This window comes from Temnothorax curvispinosus, unplaced genomic scaffold (genome assembly GCF_003070985.1).
Source record: "Temnothorax curvispinosus isolate PA1 unplaced genomic scaffold, ASM307098v1 QBEX01009133.1, whole genome shotgun sequence".
In the NCBI taxonomy this organism is placed as follows: Eukaryota; Metazoa; Arthropoda; class Insecta; order Hymenoptera; family Formicidae; genus Temnothorax; species Temnothorax curvispinosus.
In genome coordinates, this window is record NW_020218913.1 from 150,242 (window position 1) to 168,616 (window position 18,375).

General features: G+C 46.2%; 1 protein-coding gene across 1 annotated transcript in view; it reads right to left on the bottom strand.

Annotated features, from left to right (window-relative positions):
* LOC112458698 (zinc finger protein 704-like) overlaps nt 1-18,375 on the bottom strand; it is a 45,388-nt gene that overhangs the window by 21,409 nt on the left and 5,604 nt on the right. The window contains exons 2-5 of the mRNA XM_025022456.1: nt 17,437-17,600; nt 5,256-5,467; nt 4,642-4,949; nt 2,098-2,169 (exon numbers count right to left, since the gene is read on the bottom strand). Of these exons, the coding sequence (XP_024878224.1) occupies nt 2,098-2,169; nt 4,642-4,949; nt 5,256-5,467; nt 17,437-17,594 (750 nt within the window). The 5' untranslated portion in view covers nt 17,595-17,600. The remainder of the gene's footprint in view (nt 1-2,097; nt 2,170-4,641; nt 4,950-5,255; nt 5,468-17,436; nt 17,601-18,375) is intronic.

Genomic DNA, 18,375 nt, shown 5'->3' on the forward strand with positions numbered 1-18,375 from the left:
ACGCTTTTGGCTGGCTCGTTTATCGAATAATTCCCGGAAAACCGTCCGCGTTCTTCGGCGATTTTTGCCGAGTGATCGTGATCTCATGCCTGTGACGTTCGATCGAGGCATTACGGCCGCAGGCACGTGACGGAGACAAAGGAAATATCCACCGGCATAAAATGCACTCGATACACTCCCGTCGATACGCTCGACTACGGCACTGCGCACGTGGATGCGCGTATGTGCAATGCACGCGTGCGCGCGCGCGCGTCGAACACGCGTGTAGAGGAGCGGGCGTCCAGGGGGAGGGAGCGAGGAGGAAGCGTAGCACTCTGTCGCACTCGTTGCACAATGCATTACACTCGGCTGGAACTTCCTGACCGTCCCTCCTTTTTATTTCTTCTCTCTCTCTTCCTCTCTCTCTGCCCCCTCTCTTTTTCCTTCCCCGCCTATCGATATCGCCGTTCATGGATGCCGCGATATGGGAACGGTGCATGGCATCATCTCTCTCTCCTATCTCGATCGAGTGACCTTTCTCGCGATGACGAGCGCTAAGCGACGAGAGAATCTAGGGAACGACGCCGACGACCTTGGGTCGCCGTGTTCGCGGAGATATCACCGAGTCGGTCAATTGGGTCAGGTGCGCCGATACGAGCGAGATCGCAGGTAGGGTGGCCATCTTTCTCTCGGGGTGTGACTGGGACAATGGGGTAGAAGAAACTGGGACGTTCCTCCTAGTTTTTCGAAAAGGGGGAGGGGGGAACGTCTACGTATATTTCCAATCTCTCTTATCAAGTCAAGATTGTTCCACGAAGTTACTTTTTTTATTCGTTGAATGTATCAATGAAATAAACATTGGTTGTTCCGTTTGGGATTTTGAAATTTTAATAAGGTGACGAAAACGTCACATCTGATTCCTTAATAATGCATTGAAACTCGGAACTATATAGAGGAAGCGAAAAGCACAAAAGGCAAAGAGAAAAGGTAAGAAAAAGAAGATACGAGAACGTTCGAGGACGATGTTCAGAAAAAGGACACGTCCACGGACATCTGGTCACACCAAAGTACAGATATTCGCGAGTGAAAGTTGAAACCGTGCGTATTAGTCTTCGTGAATGATCGGCGGGCCTGATCGAAGCGCAACGATTCCCGGTCCAGCATCGCAGATGACGCGCATATTTTCGTCTGACGACATCATCGGCACGATTGAATCGAGATGAATGACTTTAAACGATCGCCGTTCGCGACCACCGGTGAAAGTAGGAACCTTCGGTGTAAACTAGGTTACGAATAATATTGATCCGAGAGGAGGTGGATTGGAGATGGAGAGAAGGTGGAGGTGGTGGCGGTAGTGATGGTGGTGGCGGTGGTGGTGGTAGTGGTGGTGGTGATGATAGTGGTAGATTCGAGTCGCGCTTGCACGCGGAGACCGCTTGCTTCGCCAGCGATTCTGCGCTTTTCGATAACGGAGGCTTCTCCAGTGAATCGCACCCGTGATTTGCGCACGATGTCGATCACTGACGCTTCCCTTTTCAACCTGGAGATTTCCCCGCACTCCAGATATCGATAGGTTGCTACACTTCGAGATAATTTAGAGGAAAAAATAACTGTTGTTGCGATGAGCATGCGAGATTACTTATCTCTATTCGGTGTTACGATTTCAGATATAACGGGCATAGTAGCAACAACATAAGCATCTCGAATGCAAATTGCATCGCGGGATGCTTTCCGCCGCGCTTTCGACGTTAATGTTAAAACAAATGTTCAAAGTAGTTTAACCCCAAAGGAAAATGATATGTAAGATGCGAACAAAGGGGAATTAACCCCCTTCAGAAAAATTATTAACAAGTGGGAAGTGTACTTTGCGTTCAAAGCAATTTTTTTTATATAAACTTTTGATATTTGAAATTTGAAGAACTGTAAAGTCAAGAAATGTGACTTGACACCGCGCGTGCAAAGTGTAGACACCCGCCCACCTCCTGCCGGTGTTTGCGCGGAAATAATCCGACACTACTAGGGTTAAAAAGGAGTTTCGCCGCCTGCAATTTCGCGCACCTGCGAGATCTCTAAGCGAGCGGAGTGTCCGGTTACGCGGAGAACGGAAATCGGGCTTACCTGTTCGCTTTCGAAAGTCGCGCAAGCGCCTGGCTCCGTCTCGATCGGGTCCTGGTTGACTTTCGCTCGAATCTGAAAAAGCCATAAAGAGAGGCAGGTTTTAGCCAATCCGGCCGGTTAGTTAAGGGGCCACGCTCATCTTAGCGGCTATTTCGGGAGCGGAACGCCATCCGCCTTGCCGTCGTCGTCGTCGCGCGAAGAGCCGCGCGATTTCCCGTGCAAGCGGCCGAAAGCAGCAAAAGCGTGCGCCGCGACCGCCGCCGCGTACCTAAGATTAGCGCGGGGCGATAATACTTCAAGGTCCGGCTTGTTAGCCGTCTTACGAAATACCAAAAAATCGCCGCGCGCGTGTTTACATCCTTGGCTCGGCCGGCGCGCTTATGTCATCATTTTGCGCGCGGGCTTGGCACGCGCGACGACGACGACGACGACGACGAAGATATGACTACGGCCGCCTCTGCAGGCCTCTTTCGCTTGCATCTCTGACCGGTCAGGGACGTTGCCGTCACTGCCAATACGCAACAACTGACGCGGTTTAAATCCACCGGACAATAGAAAAAGCACCGATATACTTTCTCGCACCGATTTCCAGCAGAATGCCAAACATTCTATTCGCAGAGCATTTGTGTAAAAATGCTCTGCATTTTCATTCGTTTGAAATCAGCTCATTTGGCTTAAATATAGGCTATTCCGTGAGATTCGGAGAAGATTCGGATATTTTGGAAAATAGTGGATATAATTTTGAGAATAAGAAACAATATAGAAAAATATATATTCAAAGTAATTATGAAATTTAACAGTGATTAAAATTAATCGCAAAATATATCGATGACAACTTACATAAATTTTTTAATAAAAAGATGCTATTCAAAATTAAATTCCATTTTGAACTGATGATCTTTAAAAATCGCAGATATTCATATTAAGGCTCTTTAAAAGGAAGTTATTGATATGATCTCCAAAGACGTCAAATTACTCGTTTTCTTTCTGGCTCGTTCTCTTCTGCAGTAGGTTACATGAAAATCGGCCGTTTCACGTTACGAAACGATCGAAAGCGACTTCGTTTTCATTGGCTCGTCCATTCGAAAAGAGAAAACTAGTTCGCCGTCATCTCGAAAACAGCGCCCGTTATTCGTCAATGTCGATTAAATATGTCGAGTTCGTCCATTGTATCGATCAATCAAAAATGTTATTCTTTTGTTGTGTTTCAGATCCATATGAAGTGCTTATCCTGCAAATGATGCCAAACCAGTTTCGAAAATAATATTAGAAACAAAACAAACAAATATTTTAAAGATCTGCGTTTGATATAAACAGAATTTGAAACCAATATAATTTGTGATGTTGTTAAGCATTGATTTTTGATAGAAATAGTCTCCGATACAAATTCTCTATTTATGTACCGTTCACAATAATGCGATAATTGCGGTAAATTATACTCTTCGTCTGTAAATCGAATCTGTAAATCGTTTTTAAACTCGAACCGAAATTGCAGATATCGGTTTTCAATTTTGCACGTAAGAAATACAAGAGAAAACCCCGGGAAACGAATCGGATCTAATCCAGATCGAGCGATATGTACGCGAGCAACGTATAAGGTTTACCCTGGTGCCCCACGCCCCAATGACTTACGCAATAGACTTATCATATTTGCACGCACGCGTTGGCGTTAATTAAGCTACTACGCTACTACGTACTACGCGGACACGAAAAGAATTAATCACGGAGACGCGGCTTCTCGAAGGCCATCCGACTTTTATCACGGCGAACTTGTATTCTCATCGCGGAGGTCGCTCGAACGTGATTTTAATGTAAGCTTCAAGGAAGTCATACTTTATATCGCTAATGCAAAGGCGTGAAAAACGTTTTTATCAATGCGCGTCAAATCTCACAGTTACGCAGAAGAAACCGACGAGTTGATCAGCGTGACGTTAAATTTATGATATTCAACTTGAATCGACTCATCGACCGTTCGAATGGAATGTTTGAATGAATCGCGCGATGAAAATTCTTCGACGCGCATCGCAGAAACGCGAACGACGATCGCGACGGTTGGCAAAATTGATTTTCATAAAAATCATTTGTCTTCGTCTAAGAGACTTGGCAAGCTGAATTGGGCGTGCGTTGATGCGAGAGCGTACATTATTCACGAAGATTAAGGTCAATGAAGACTTTCAGAGACCGGCGGGCCGAGGGCAGCTCGTTGCTCTAGCTAGAAGTAGCGCGAGCACGCGACTCTGAAAACTAGTTTCAAAGGTCACGGTTTGATAAAGAGGCAGCGGAAGTCATTAATGCTTTACGGCGGTCGTAAGGTAAATAAGTTTCTCGAAGCGACGCGTTAATCGACTGTGAGACGAGGAAACGGGCCCGCGGAAGTTGCAGGACAGATTTCTGGAGATTCCAGAAGTTTCCTCAACCCCAGAAATCGATTAGCACATTCACCGAACTTTGTTGTGCGACGTACAATGCGGATTATCGGCATCGTTGCCCCCCTACGTTCTAGCGATAAAGAGCAGAAAGTGAACATCGGAAAAAGTTACTCACCTTCTTACGTGGGTGCTGTTCCTCGATATAGTCGGGCACTATTCCCTCGTCCAACGTGGTCGAGCCGGGGGTGCTGCTCGACGACGAGCCGGACGCGTTGTAGGGGTAGTGCGGCTGATTGTGCGAGGGATGCGAGGTCGCCGGACACGGGGAACTCCTTGTCGGTACGCCCTCCTCGCTGAGGGGTGGACTGGGAGTGCCGCTTCGCCAGGAAGCCCCGCTGCTGCTACTGCTATTTGACATACCGCCGACTCCCGGTGAGCCGGCGATCATGCCGCCGCCTCCGCCTCCACGACTCCCCCAAGAACCTGTCGCAGATAAAATACCTTCTAAATACATCTCGGCCCGGCTAATTATCGCTTGGTGCTTCGCGATTATACGAGGGAATAACACACGATTGAATTATTTATCGATATTTATTTTTATTATTTTTTAGTATTTTTTAAAACTAGATTGTAAAAGGAATTGTTGTTAGAAATAAGAAAACTACGATTCAGAAGTAACAAATAAACTCGCGAATAAAGGAAAGAATTTACTCTCCGCCTGCTCTCAACAGCTTATATCGTACTTATTTATGCGAATGTCAGAAAAATGAGCGCAGTAGTCGTAGTTACCGTAATTGTATTGGCAGTGAAGTGGCGGGGGGTTGTGAGGACTGTGAGGTGAGCACGAGAGCGACATAAGGACCAAGGCGGCCGCGCATTCGTCCATGCAATCACCGCGTTCGTTGGTGCGACAACCCTCACGTCCGCAGAGCACCCTCTCGCCCCAACCGCTGTATGTCCGTTCGGAATCATTGTTCGAGCTTGGCCGTCGTTTCCTGGATCTGAAATATACATTACCACATGGCTATAGTCTCGCTATGTTATAGCACATACGCGTACATCTGTACGAGCGACGCCGCACATCGCTCAAATTGAACTCACTATTACCCTACTTCAAACAGTTCAAACACGATCCACTTTTCGCGACGGCGAATTAAAGAGTTTCAGATTTTATCTCGATTAATCGGGAGGAATATTCCGGCAAAACACGTGTGTTCGGGGATAACGGATACCCGCCTCGATTCTCGATAATCGCTTTTTCAGTAGAAGCAATTAATTTTAGACATTCCCGCGTTCCACGAAGAGAGACGGCGCGCGGCGTGGCGCGGCACGGCGCATCTGTAACGTCGATCCGTCGATCTTGGAGCGGAGAACCGGCAACGCCTTTAAACGGCGATATAATACAACGGTAGATCTTGCGACAAAGTATATTGTGGCAAAACGGGCCCAAAGTAATTTCCTTAAGAGCCCTCGCCGAATAACAGCATAGAAGGTAATCGACGCTGGAGTTACGCGCGGCGTTTCTGGAATTACGTTTTCCTGAAACCGCATAAAATGATACGTTCGCCGTCTCTCCGTTTCACTTCGGAGCGCCGAGCGAGATCGCCGTTGTACGGTACGGTACGGTAATACCCGGTGGCAGAGAACCTATAAGCCGATATAGTTACTTTTCCAGGAAAGACTATAGATTTCCGCGTAAATACTGCACGCGGAGTATGTACCGTTCGTATATAGACGCCCGCACGGGTCGCCGTCGTTTCCTCCTTTCTGCGATTACGAGTGCTTTCTCCGAACAAATTGACCAGGTGAGATGTGTGATCAACGTAAATCAACAAGAGATACAAAGTACATAATGCATCACAATCTGTTTTCGGACGAGAGAAATTTACTAGAAAATTAGAAATTAAAATTGTCTTCTCATTTCACTAATATTTGTAGCTAACATAACACACGAGAACAAATTTTGATACTGAATAATATATCCTTTTCTCTTAAGTTATCGTAATATATTAAGATATAATAGTAAATAAAAAATGATAGAAAACAAGAATAGAAGGATCATATCAATTATATATATTATACATTTCTACGTTTTTAAAGGCAATTTTTTTCGTCTAACTCGATGTAAGCTTTTGAGATTATAACATAAAGTCATCAAGGACTTTGTACATTTAAACTGTCACCATTTTTTATAAGATTCTCGCGTCTTTCTTTTCAAAGACGGCGCATAAACGCGTTATATCGCTACTGCCCGGTGCAGCTTTCGAGATGATTATTGTACAGCGTTGGTTCTAGGAATAGCGGGCTCTCCCGAAGAAGGTGGCGCAGGCCCTCTCAAGAGTCTACGCCGTACGAAGGACAAAAAACGCCAGAGAGGGGGCGCGAAAACGACGACGTAGTCAAGGCCGCTGCCGTCGCCGCTAAGCCAGCCGTTCTACTCCCGGAGCGGTACATCGAGAGTCGAAAGTGAAACATAGAACGCCGGCCGGCATAGAGAATGACGCACGTACCAGCCGGTATTTCGAAAGAAACACCTCCCAAGCATGCACACACTTCTGCACAGCTGTCCCGTTTCCCCCGTGTACCAACCGTTATATGTGTCGCGCCACTTAGAACAGGCGAGAAGCCAGGCGAAGGTTACTCCTTCAAGCCCGATGCAGTAACGGAGAAACGCCTCGAGTCTCTATCGAGACGACTTTTACAAACTGCCTTCGGAATCGAAGTCGCTCTTTTTTCTTCAACGAAATTTTGCCGACAAATTTAGCTAAACGATAAATAAATATCACTAATTAAGCGACGCCTTCTTCGTTTCTGTCCGTTTGAAAATCCAAAGGTTTCTCGTAAATCTTCGCGTTTACCATATTTTTCATTTCTCTGACTTTCCCGTTTTCTTTTTCATGGCTCCCGGACTCGCGATATACACTCGATACACTCACACGACCGTTGTCCGTTAATTGCGAGATTACGATCGCCTTATGATTGCCGCGGAAGCAGCAAATTCAAGGAGTTTAATTGGAACGGCGCGAGGGGAAACCGTTTACTTTTGAGGTTGAGGCTGTTACCGTTATCCGGGTATACGTGAATTACACCGATACGGATTGAGGAATTGAGCTCGGGAATAATCGACGCACGGCGGTAATTAAGAAGAACCGGGTGTGTATACTTCTTATACGAGAGAATCCGCCGGCGCGTAATTCGTTCGGGAGTGCCCGTTGAAAACAAGAAGCAACCGCCGGAAAACGCGTCGTTTACCGCTCTCTCGAACGAGCTCCGTCCATTACGGCTCGTCGGATCGGATTTTTATCTATCCCCTTAACCCTGCCATGCCGTTCCGCTCGCGTCCTCCTGCGCGCATTCGGCACGCTTGACTGCGAGTTACGCTTGTACGTTTCAGCACGATTTCAGTCGAACAAAATCCGGTCTCCTTTTTCCTGTCACTCGGAGATGTTAAACGGAAGATCCGCGGTATTGTCGTATCCGAAAATTGATAATAAACGAAATCGAACGGAACTGATCTTCTCGAAATGGCCAATTTTATAAAAGGGAATACGTAGCGCTGAATACTTTGCAAACTGACATTGAAAATTAGCATGTAAAATAGTATGCACACCTACCAGTCGGTTCGTTACAAATACACACCGTCATCGTATTATATAACACCGATTATTCACGATACCACGTAATATCAATTATTAAGCAATAACAACTTCGAGACAGAATTGGAAAAAAAACACGCCTTGATAAATGCGCGACGTGAGTAGCTGTAGCAGTAGAAAAACCGTATGAAAAAAAGGTTGCATAGATTTTAAACTCGTCGAGATGTGTCCTCGCCGGCATGTCACGAGCGAGGCGGAAGCTTGTCGACCGCGGCCGCATTTCGTGCGCGGAATTTTACAGCAACGAGAAGGAAAGTAAATTGGCGCGGTTCCTTTTACTTGCCACTTGAGTGGATTTTGGATTTACGAATCCGCCGAAACGCCCCAAGGTGGGCTGGGACCGATCCTTCGAGTATATCGCGTGCGAATTGTGCGTAAATGGCAGAAAAAAAATTGGGCCGTGAGAATTGAGGTTTCGGCCGAGGGCCTTTCCCTGCCTTTCGTTCACTCTGATTGTCGCGTTAATGCAACGCTATTTGCCGAGTATACTCGCGTCCGTAACTTAACTAGGCAACTGGCGAGCAACCGGTCTTTACGTTCCGTTTTATACGATGATAGGCATCTTTGCGGTATTCATCGCGACATTTCCTAACGAAAACTTATTTTTGCTCGACAAGAATTTCGTAACACGAACAGATTTTAAATCGCATCGCGGTAATTAAACTCGCGAGATTAATTTCTTTCGTGTGCTTTTATTCTATTTATTTAAATAATTTTGATATTCGAAGCAAAAGGTTCGTTAAACTTTAAATAAAATTGAAAACAAAATTTCAGCAAAATCAGAGCAACATTGTCATCACCGACACTTTTTTCCTCATTTAGAGAGAACTTGTTTAGGTATACTCCCTTCTTCAAAGAGAACTTCGTTTTTCTAATCTTTTTTTTTTTTATTTAATACCAAGCCTGACGATGGAACTTTTGATAAAGTTCAGCTAATAATTTCTTGTTTATAGGAATAGTTATAATATTTACAAATTTATAAAACTTATAAGTTCTCTTTTATGTATTTATATGCTCTTCTAATTTATTTTCATAATTTTATATGAATATATGGATAGAGTCCTAGAAAAAAGAAGGAGATATTCGTTTGCAAATGAAATCTGCAAGTCAAGTGAATATTGACGTCCGATCTTTGCACAAGTAGAGAGTCTGAGGTGACCATAAAGCCATTAGCGGGAACGGCTTCATGGCACGGCGGCGTATCTATCCGCTATGCGGCCGCGCTATGCGCCGCTGCCGCGCCGATACGTATCGCACCTTCTGACAAGTCAATCGAGCTCGTTGGTGGAAATCGTAAAGTGGTACACACGCCTGCATAGCCGGCGAGTACACGCGGTGCTATTAGCGTCGTGACATAACGTTACGCAACGCGATCAGTTGGAGGACGAGCGCGTGAGTTACGCGTTGCACACGCAGCGACAGATATACATGGGCCGGCCGGTTTATGGATCGTTAAGCGCACGTCCGCCGATTTTTCTCCTCCTTTTTCCCCCCCGAACGATTGTCTCGGGCGCAGACTATAGAATCGAAACGCGAACCGTCGATTTACTTCCAGCAACGCTCGCGTAACGTTACGTAGACAGAGGATCGTTAACGGTTCTCCAGCAACGAGCGCGGTTCGCATCCGCGTCAGAGTCAGATTCGCGTTAAAAAAAAATACGGTCTCTAAAAAAGAACTTCGTTCCGTGTCCAACTCTCGTACGCGGTTTGGCGGGCTTGCAATCCGAGAAGCAACTCCGCGCTGGTCGCAATTTTTCGTGTGGAAAATCGCGTGATAAAGTTTTCCAAGCGCATCAGGCGGACGGACGAATGGACGGACGAGAACGGACAGACGGAGAACGGAGGACGGCGACGGCGCGCCGCGCGACGTTCGATGCAACGCGCGAACGGATCGATCCCACCGGAGTCGGAGCGCACGCTTTCGCGCTCGGAAATGCAGCCCGCGGATCCGGGACGTTATATAGGTCGGGAAGCTTGTTGATCCGTATATTCGCGGCGCGGTATCCTCGCCGCGGGGTAACTGGGTCGCTGAATGTTTCAGCGCACGCGAAACTAGGTTACCATCCAACGGTCCGATGAAGCTCACGCACGTGTGCATGTGATAGAGGGTCTCTCGTTCGCGCGCGGTTAAGTATCGTTCACATAAGGATTAATGTGGCGCCATTTGCCCGCCATGCTTGCGACATGGAGCGTTTAGCTCCGCGACTATACCTTGTTTGTTCATTCATTCGCGTTCGCCAATTTTCATGCGGATTGAATTTTAAATGTAAATAACCGCGTTACATCAGTAAATCGGGATATAGATATCGCTATCTACTAATAGCAATTAGCAGCATATAGATTTTTATCTCTGACGGACGTGTTGATTTTTAATGATATTTTTGTAATATTTCTTTGTTTAATATGCTTTAATAAAAAATAACATCTATATAGACTTTTCGAAGAAAGACGCCAGGAAAAAAATTCGATCGACGTCTAACGGAATTATTTCTTGCCCGAGTAGCGTGCAAATGCAATAACTACATTGCAATATCCTCGGCAAGATTGCGATACGACGATGCGCGTGTAAGCTCCATGTGTATACGACCACTCCCGTGCGCGGCAACGTCTTCCCCGCGGGCGCACAAAGCGGGACCGTGCGAATACCGTGTGCGGGCACGCGACCCGAGATCCGCGCCCTCCTTAGGCCCTCGCGTGTCCAAGAACGAGACACCTTCCCGCGGTGGAAAAGTGGCGGCGATAACGCGCGATGGATCGCGCTCTCCTGGGATCGCCGGGAGCAAGGCCGGAGGCGGGAGGCGCGCGGCTCCCTCGGGAGACGCCGCGTACGAAGAACACGGGTACGGGGCTACGGGGTGTTCCAGTTTCCGGCGGTATCCGGGTTACGGAGTCGTGCAACGGGGGTCAGTCGCGTTGGATACGGGAACGCGGGCAACCGGCTGGCCTGTATCGAGCGGCCTGATTTCGCGTCAGGACAACCCGGCCAACCTGATTTCAACTTCGCCGGCCTCACGCGGCGACCCAATTCCCCGCTTTGCGTTACGGGAACGCTCGAAGGACTCGGCCCCGTTGCCGACGTCCTTGTGCTAGAAATCCATTTTCTCCCGTAGGGCACGTGGAAATCGCCGTATCACTCGACGCCCTTCGCAGAAACGAACTCGGGACGCACAGATTTCTATTTTTCTCCCAGCAGGAAAGATATGCGACCAATTGACAGGATATCTTTCCCGGTTTCTTCATCTTCTACTCCTCATTCTTCAAACTCGTCTGAAATATCGTTCGTACAAAGCTAGGCATACTGATTATCATTGACCTTGAGAAAAATCAATTTTCCAGAAACTAATTAATGATAATAAAGTGATAATAAAGAGCTCAATGTCAGGCGTACAATGTAAAAATATAGAACGACTGTAACCTTCGGAGCGCGGCTAAAGCGAATACCATTACGTGCATCTGCATAATGCATAGAAGTGCACGAGCGGTGGAATTGTCCAATTGTAAACAAAATTTTTGTAAAACAGTTTTATTTGACGTTTCAATTACGATTCATATAATTCGCTCCATTTCACTCGCAATTGGCAATTGACGCTCTCTTCCTCAAAGCTGATAGAAAACTCTTCAATATCCTTTGCTGCTAATTTGAGCACAAGATCTACTTTAAGGAGTTTATCATTGGGAAAACATACTTTAGAGCAATAGCTACGTGAAAGATACTGTTATTGTAAACGTATTGAAGACTACTTCCTCGTCCCTAAGTAGGTACACTCACTTAGGAGCAAACAAGAGATCGCTTTATCCGCTCCCTAGCTCGTAAGAAAAGTTTTCCCGGACAAGGTCCTCGCATCTTTCACACCACTATGCATACGACGTGCACATGCCGCGCTGCAACGTGTGTTGGTGCACGTGTAACGGTTTCATTGTCCCAGATTCGCCATCTAGGCTAGACTAGCAACCTACCCCTTGACCGAGCGACACGCGGGGAAAGGACCGAGAATTGTCTTGGAGAAAATCTTTCCTTCTTTTTCTTCAATCTCTTCCTTTCTCCACCTGTTTCTTCTTCGGCGCTCTTCCTTATCGTCTTTTTTCATAAACTACTTCTCCTTCTTCAACAAGTAGCGACCTAAGCGACCGTCGTGACCGCGCAAATGCAAGGCGCCGCGTACACGGTGACACGAAGCGGAGGGAACGAGAACGAGCGGGATGAAAACGAAGCGCGTACCCCTCCTCTTCGTGTACCTGACCCATTTATCCGGTGCGCCGGTAGGTACGTAGCTGTATCGATCGACCTAGATCCGCGGCCCCCCAGTCTGGCACGACCTACAGTTTGTTTGGCCACCTTAACCACCCACCGCCATATATCACCACCGCCCTCGACACCCTCAGAACATCCCGTCGTAAGACGTCGCGCGAGGCGTCGACGACGCCGGGCGACGTCGAGCAATTTCGTTTATTCATCAAATCTCCTAGGTGCGTAAGAGAGGTGTGAACAGTGGCGTTCGACAAACCGGAAGCGTGCCATGCGTCCACCTGTCTCCGGTCGATGTGTGACGTCACGACGCGATAGCGAAACGGTGAAATATGAATGAGGGTGCGGCGTGGAAACGGCGTGTAACGCCGATAAGACCGGCACTACACCTTGCTGCTTGCACACTTCGGAATGATCTACGGGACGTGCATATGCGTATGCGTGCACGTGTATGTACCGGTTCCGCCGCGCCGGTAGCCGTCACGCGGTGGTTCCACGCTTTGGGATTTATAGGTCTTTTTTTGGGAAGCGAGAGGGAAATGCCGATAATACATCACGGTTTATATAATTCCCTCGTATAATTTCTCTCTCGCTTCGCACGAGGCCGTTACATGATTAAAATGACATCTGCATGTCGCGCGCTGTGTAGGTCAAGATCGCGCGCGCGCTGGTGCCGGCGTATTTTGTCGCGCGGGACCTTGGCGAGTGTGTGTCTAGGTTGCGCACGGCTACGGACAATCCTCTAATGTTTCTATCTTCAGCCTCGCGCATCTCTTATGCGTTATTCGGTTGCCCACGGCGAACGCCGTTGGTCTAGGTCAGGTTCCCAACATGGGAGCGGGGTTTTAGCGCGTTTTGGACACAGCAATCCGGTAGGAAACCATTCGTACGTGTGTACGGCTCGAATAGGCTTGCGAAACCTTCCTCGCTTTGCAAAATGCTTCCTCTGTCCGCGACTCGACACCTTGATGATTATTGTGGGTCATGGAGCAAATAGCTTAACTCGACTTAGCACAAAGTATACAACGTGCGAAGCCATACGTGACTCATGCATATTTCTTGTTTCTCCTTCAAAGCGCTTTCAGGTAGTCATGTGCGTTCGATCGACAATTCGGTATATTTGACGAAGTAGTTATCATTATTTTTTCACAATTTTGTAAATATTAACATTTATTTGACATGACGTTTTGCTGCTAGTCCAAAACGGAGTTTAAGAATGTTATTACCCTGTCATACATAGGAAAATCCAAGATAAGCGTTTATGTAGAAAGTATTCTTTATTATTATATATTAATCGCGATAATCGTTCGATCTCGAGTGAGAGAAAGGCCCTCGTTTATTCGATTTCTTCACTTCCGCGTTCCCCGATTGCACGAGAATTGAAGAGAACAAACAGTCTCGTGAATTCCAGGCGAATTCCGCGGCACTAACGACCGAGATAACGATCACCCAATTCGATCTCTCGCAAGAACCAGCTGGACCAAGCTGATTGAAGTCAATTAACGCGTTAACTCGCCGCGAGCGGGTATGTGGAGCGGGACGCGAGAGAACGAAAGTAGGGAATGGCCGAGTTTTGAGTTGAAAGCGGGAGTGGTGGGTTTTGTCCCGGCTCCCGGTGGGTGGCTCGTGACCGGGAGTGGGTGGCACGCGGGGGTTGCTAGGTGTCGGGAAGGGGGACCAAGCGCTGCTCGTCGTCGCATACACGGAGCGTGGTAGTGCACCTGACCTATATAGCGCGGCCGCGTAGGTATTGATCGACCTAATTCCCGACACCGCAAGTCGGGGCCTCCGCCTCCTCGTCGGCGTCGGTGCGCGGAGAACTGCCGTCCGAAAATTACGTAAGCTAACCTACTGACTCACTGCGCCCGTTGACGTGGCACTGGCGGCGATGGGAGTTATTCAGCCCGTCAAGTTATATTTTGGATTATCCACATCCCGTATCTATTCGCGGCTATCGTCTCGTCCTCCTCTCCGTTTCTCCGCGTTTCTCCACGCGCCCGCGTCCCACCGATCCCCATGCTCGCGTTTTGCTCTTTATCGATGCACGAGAGCGAGTAACGTGTGCAAACCGGCTAAAAATGTACCCCGCGAGGGAAACGTACGAGTCAAATCAGCGGGGGCACCCACGCGAACATCGCGATTATTACCGGACAACTATTTTCCTTCGTTCGTCGTCAAGCCCGATTGTTCTCGTTACCGACTAGCGGCCTGAAACGAAGTAATCGTGCGCGAGCGAAAGCCGAAAACGTATACAAAAATTGCCCGGCACAATGATTATCGTTTCGCGCAGAGTGCACGGAATTACGTCACGGGAGGAAAGAGTGCTGCTACGTTGCTCAATTTGCCGGCATCAATTATCGCAAACCCGCACGCGCAGGTACTCACGTTGCACCATGTGGCGTGCACGGTTGCGTGTAAAGGTAAAAGAAAGAATAAACGGTGCCTCGACGACGTAACGGAGAAATACCTTGGCGCAAATCACTTACGTGAACCCGGTTTTCTAACTCCCTGAGCCGTCGTTTAAAAATCGCGCAAACTCTGCAAAGAATCGACTTCTTCATATAAAATGCCGTAATACAACATGTATATTAAAAATCTATTTCGTTTTATTCATGTGCACACTATTTACTTTGCGAAAAATATTCGAATAAGTCGGAACTCTTGAAGTACCACTGTACACACACACACATTTCTGTGAAGATTCAGATATAATTTTAATATCATCGCGGATCACACAGAAAGATTGCTTACACCGCGTTACGAGCTGTCTAACGTTTGTACAATCACCAGATTAATTCTAACGGCGTGTTAAAACCTTGGACGCGATACAAGGTCTCGCTAAACGGTAGCCCGAGTTCGTGAGCGCTTTCGTCGCCGATACCATCGCGCTTCGAAAGGCATTCGATTTCTCTTCGACGACCTTTCCTTTCACGTGGGGCAGGTCGTGCCAGGGCCAGGTGTGTGCACGCTCCCTACCAAAAAGTACCGGGCATTTTTCTACCTGTCCACAATTACAGATCGACACCGCTGTCGGACGTTGTACGGATTTCCTCGCATGTCTTTTGCGAGAGGATCCTCGGGTTAAGGACCGACTTTATCCACACTGATGTAAACGAAAAGTCGAGGGGAGTCATTAACCTGCGAGTTCATCGCCCTGTCGGGCTATGACCGATCCTATCCTTTTCAGAGAAACGGCGACAAAGAAGAAGCGAGACAGCGAGAAAATTTCGTCTCAGATGATGGGGATCGCAGGTCACAGACTCCAGACAGATCGCCACGTGAGTAGGCGGAACGAGAAACTTCATTGTTTTTCAATCACGTAAGTAATCTCATAAGCGGATCTCGCGACGGTGATTTCGTCCGAGATTTGAATGAATTATATTTAAATATAAAAACAATTCAAGCAACGATAAAACGTATAATATTATCGTAACAGCATAGAATATCTCTCGTAGCATAGAATATTACTCATCCATTCATTCAATGGATATAAAATTACGATGTATTGATTCAAATTAAATTATACATAGATATCGCAGTTTTTGTTTCACATGAATTTTTTTTTCTTGGAAATCCTATTCTAATCATACAATTCCTTACGCTGTATTGATTCAATTAAGTACTTTGAAATAATAACGTAAGATCAGATTATCAGAGAGTTGTGTATAATACACATATATATGTACATATACTCATAGTACTTAACTGATATAGCACAAAGAATTGTACGATTGGAGTAGGACTTTCAAGCAGGAAATTGCAATCACGGAGGCATTGTTGCGTTGCACGTTTTTTTCACTAAAATATCCGTCGGCTATTCCTCACCGCGACGTCCCTACAGCGAATATTCACTGACATTCAACGGGGGTGAGGCGTAAAGCGTTCTGGGGAGTTGCGTGCATATAAAGGTGAGAGACAGGTGCCCGGCGAGGGTGCATTCACGGTCTAACGATCCGCAAACGGATGCTCCTTCGTTCTTGCTTTATGCATCACGCAGATGCTCAGCTTTTTATCTTTAGCATCGAATATGTCCGATCTTCGGGACACACGGCTATATATATATAAGATTTATATTTTATCTAGGAGAAATATGTGCGGACCTGTACTTGTCAGTATTACGCGACGAGAGGAAGAAGCCTGACATGGAGAAAGGGTATTCTAATAACCTCGCATACCAAAGGTCTTGTCAACGCGTCGCGTCTGGCAATGACCTTCGGTATATGTCGGATTGTTAGAATACCTTTGACATATAAGGACATGTCTGGCAATAAAAGGTGTATGAGCCATTCAGCAAATAATTTACTTAAATTTTAGTTGCTTTAGTTGCTTCCATTCTGTTTTCTTTTTATTTTATATCATTGTCAGTTATTTTTATATTACTTTAAAAAGATTATTCGACAAACTAAACTATAACGCAAAAGTGAATATATCCTGAACGAAAGTTATACTCACGTCGCTTTGAATCTTCGACACAAAAAAGAAGGAGTCTTAAAGGACGCATTACGATATGGAGAAGCTTTTGCCGTTGAATTCACGAAGATCACGCTTGTGGAAGTTGGATAGGATTGGGATAAAGGCAGCAGGTCGATCTGGGAAATTTATGTCTCATATTATTGCATACGGAAATGAAAAATATTATTTAAATAGAACAAAGGATATACTCGGTCAATAATTGAATCGGACATGTGAATAATTGTTTGATTCCTTTTCGAGAATTGCGCGGTATACTTGTTTCGAGGCAATATCTCCCGAGTTATGCCAAGCTGCAATATTACAGATACAATGCGAAAATTAAAAATTCAAGACGTAACGCGAAACGCTTGAATAATTTTCATGGGAAAGGTGCGTGAAATTTGCATAATCAAGTCAAGAGCGAGAGTCGCACGGCGCGCGGCGCTCCGCAAACTGTATTTTGCTTTTAAACGACGTTTAAAAGGACGATTCCGCTTGTCTTGGGAACAAGTTTATTGTCAATCGGCGACAGTTACTTTCAACCTTATCTGCTGCCCGAACATAAAACCATTCCAGATAAGCGACGGTAATAGGGAAAGAAGAGGAAAAAACTTACGCCATCACGTGTGGCACGTCGATAGAGTGGGAGGACGCTCGCTTACGATCGCCAGCCATATCGGCGAGCCTGGCGAAATCCGTATCCTGATCGGCGAGTCGTGCGCTCTTACGTGATTCGAGCAACCTGATCTCGTCTATGCGTTTCGTTAGGCTCATAGTACCCTGTAACAAAAAGAAAACAGATATATATCAATCTCTGTGCGGATGATTCTCTCGATTTTCCGTGGACTTTTTCTATGCGTTCTCACGCAATATTCCGATTCGGAAAGCGAGTTTATAAGTTGTGCGTGTTTTTCGAAACTTGGCAAAAATGAATGTGATTACGATGTAATAAAAAGGTATATATGAAAGTAGATATGTACTATGATACATATCAAATATGCACATTCTCTTTTATTTCTCTTTCATGTGTACATAAGATGGTTAAATGAAATTTAACAGCAGTAATGAGCAAATTACTTTCTATAGAAGCCCCGCAAAGAGATTTCGCATAGCTTTCAATGGGACAGAGAACTAGTTATACAAACGTAAAGATCACGATGAGAGACTTTAGATTTCTAAGTGATTCTACTCCGACGTGAGAAACCTTAGGAACGCCGTATAAAGCTTACACACGCAAGATGCTCTACGTCAAATGCACGCAGACGACGAATACGTATAGCACTTTTGTATGCCACGTGATCTTTCATCCGAAAGCTGTTCATAAGCGCGGTTCACTCACGAAACGTTTCGGGCGTACGTTTCAGAATTGCTATAGAAAATAAATTTTGAAATTCCCTGACTTTTCCACATGTTTTGCAGACGCTAATGGAGAATTTTCCATGACCAACATGTAATCTTAAACTTTAACATTCAGAAACAGGGATTGCAAGAAAGATAGCTTATATTATTAGAAACAATGCAAAATTGCTTTCAATTGGAAGTTTAGTAATAAGTT